At 27.2% G+C, this 2,500-nt stretch overlaps 1 protein-coding gene across 5 annotated transcripts in view; it reads left to right on the forward strand.

Moving 5' to 3' along the window:
* The window catches only part of LOC122243308 (uncharacterized), a 43,301-nt gene that overhangs the window by 27,046 nt on the left and 13,755 nt on the right, over window positions 1-2,500 (forward strand). For all 5 annotated transcript variants that reach the window (XM_086541296.1, XM_086541292.1, XM_086541293.1 and 2 more), the window contains exon 7: window positions 1,142-1,345. In XM_086541296.1, the coding sequence (XP_086397422.1) occupies window positions 1,142-1,345 (204 nt within the window). The remainder of the gene's footprint in view (window positions 1-1,141; window positions 1,346-2,500) is intronic.

Genomic DNA, 2,500 nt, shown 5'->3' on the forward strand with positions numbered 1-2,500 from the left:
AAATCCAACTATATATAAATATATACTATGTATATATATATAATATATATCTATATATATATATAGTAACCTATCAATATGATATATATATATATATGTATATATATATATATATATATATATATATATATATACATATATATATATGTATAAATGTATTCTAAATATATATATATATATATATATAATTAAAGATATATATATGTATATATATATATATCTTTTATATACTATATTAAAAAAAATATATATATATCAATATATATAAATCACCTCACTCAAACTAACACACTCTAACTAAGTATGTAATACAGATTATGGTTGTGTGAGTGTGCGATGTGTGAGATCTATCACTCTAACACACTCTCTAATATATAAATCTCACACTCTCACTAAAAACACTACAACTCATCAAATCACTATCAATCTTATGACTACCAGTGTCTGTGTGTGTGTGTGGCGTGTATGACGTATCTATATAATACATAAAAAAAACTCTACTATAAACTCCTATCTATCTATTATCATATATATCAACCACACTAACACTCATTATATCAATAAATAACCTCACTATATATATATATATATATATATACTATTATATATATATATCATCTTTCTTCAATATATCAATTCCTTAACTATATCACCAACTCAAATCTCTACATATATAATATTAATAGTCTATATATCAATCATAACTAAAAACATATAACTCTAACAACACAAAATATCTCTTATACATATCATATATAACTTATATATATATATATAAATATTAATATATATATATATATCAACTATATATATATATGCATTATACATATATAATATATCATATATATATATACTAATTATATTATATAAATATATAATATTCATATAGTATATATAAATATATAAATATAACTATCTACTAGATATAACACTATCAATAAAAATCTACCTCTATCAATCTATCAATAAATCTCAATCAATATATATATATATATATATACACATATATGAGCAAAACAAATTACATCACCAACATGCACACACACACAAACACACACACATCAAACCCTATTAATCAATGACCACTCCCCCCCCCCCCCCCCTCCCCTCCCCCCTCTCATTCTCCCCCTCCCCCCCGCAGCTCTCCTGGCCCTGTACCTGCCTCTCATGACGATCTGCTACGGCGTCCTGGGATCCCGAGTGAAGGACAACATTCTCATGAACGTGTCCGGCGTGGTGGTGACGCTGGTCAACGCCTTAATCTTCGTGCATTTTGTCTTCGCTCTTACCATCGTCGTGAACCCTGTCATGCAGACGCTCGAGGGAATTCTCAACTTGCCCAGCAGTAAGTCCTTTTTCTTCTTCGTTTGCTTGTTTTTTTTTTTCTTTTTCTTCGTCTTTTCTTTTTCTTCTTTTTCTTATTCATGTTCCTTTTCTTCTTCTTCGGATACTCGAGGGAATTCTCAACTTGCCCAGCAGTGTCTTTTTTTTTCTTCGCTTGCTTTTTCTTTTTCCTTTTCTTCATTTTTTTTTTCTTCTTCTTCTTCTTCTTCATGTTCCTTTTCTTCTTCTTCAGACACTCAACTTACCCAGCAGTGAGTCTTCTTCTTCTTCGTTTGCTTCTTCTTCTTCTTCTTTATCTTCACCTTCCCTTTTCTTCTTCTTCATCACCTTCCTTTTCTTTTTCTTCTCCAGGTGCTCGAGGGGATTATCAACTTGCCCATTACTGAATCATCTTCTTCTTCATCATCATCTTCCTTTGCTCCTTATTTATTTTCTTCATCTTCATCTTTCTTTTCTAATTCTTCCTCCTCTTCATCTTCCTTTTCTTCTTCTTCTTCTTCTTTTATGTTTTTTTTTTTTCTTCTTCTTCTTTATTTTCTCCTTCTTCATCTGAATCTTTATTTTCTACTGCTTTTTCTTCTTCAGCATCCTCTTTGTCTTCTTCTTTTTCTTTTTCTTTGCTTTTTCTGAGTCGCCTTTTCACATAAAGCTCAACGGTGAGTTTTCTTCTTCAGACTATCCTCTCCACAACAGGTAGAGCAAGCAATGAGCTCTCCGCCCTTCCTTATCCTAATAGATCCTTTCACAGCATCTCAGTGGTGAGGGTCTTCTCTCTCTCTCTACATATATATGTATAAACATATATATATATATATATATATATATATATATATATATATATATATATACGTATATATATATTATAGAGTAATATATATATATATATATATATATAGACAGTATATATATATATATATTATATATATATATATATATACATATATGTATATATATATTATATATATATATATTATATATATATATATATATATATATATATATATCTAAGCATTAAAAGATTGTATATATATAAGTCATGTTCTATATATATATATATATATAATATATATACATATGTTATATATATATTATATATTTATATATATATTTTTAATAATATACATAATATAAGACACTTTATATTTACATCATATTA

This window comes from Penaeus japonicus, unplaced genomic scaffold (assembly GCF_977035675.1).
Source record: "Penaeus japonicus unplaced genomic scaffold, GWHDUDI00000001_assembly GWHDUDI00000010, whole genome shotgun sequence".
In the NCBI taxonomy this organism is placed as follows: Eukaryota; Metazoa; Arthropoda; class Malacostraca; order Decapoda; family Penaeidae; genus Penaeus; species Penaeus japonicus.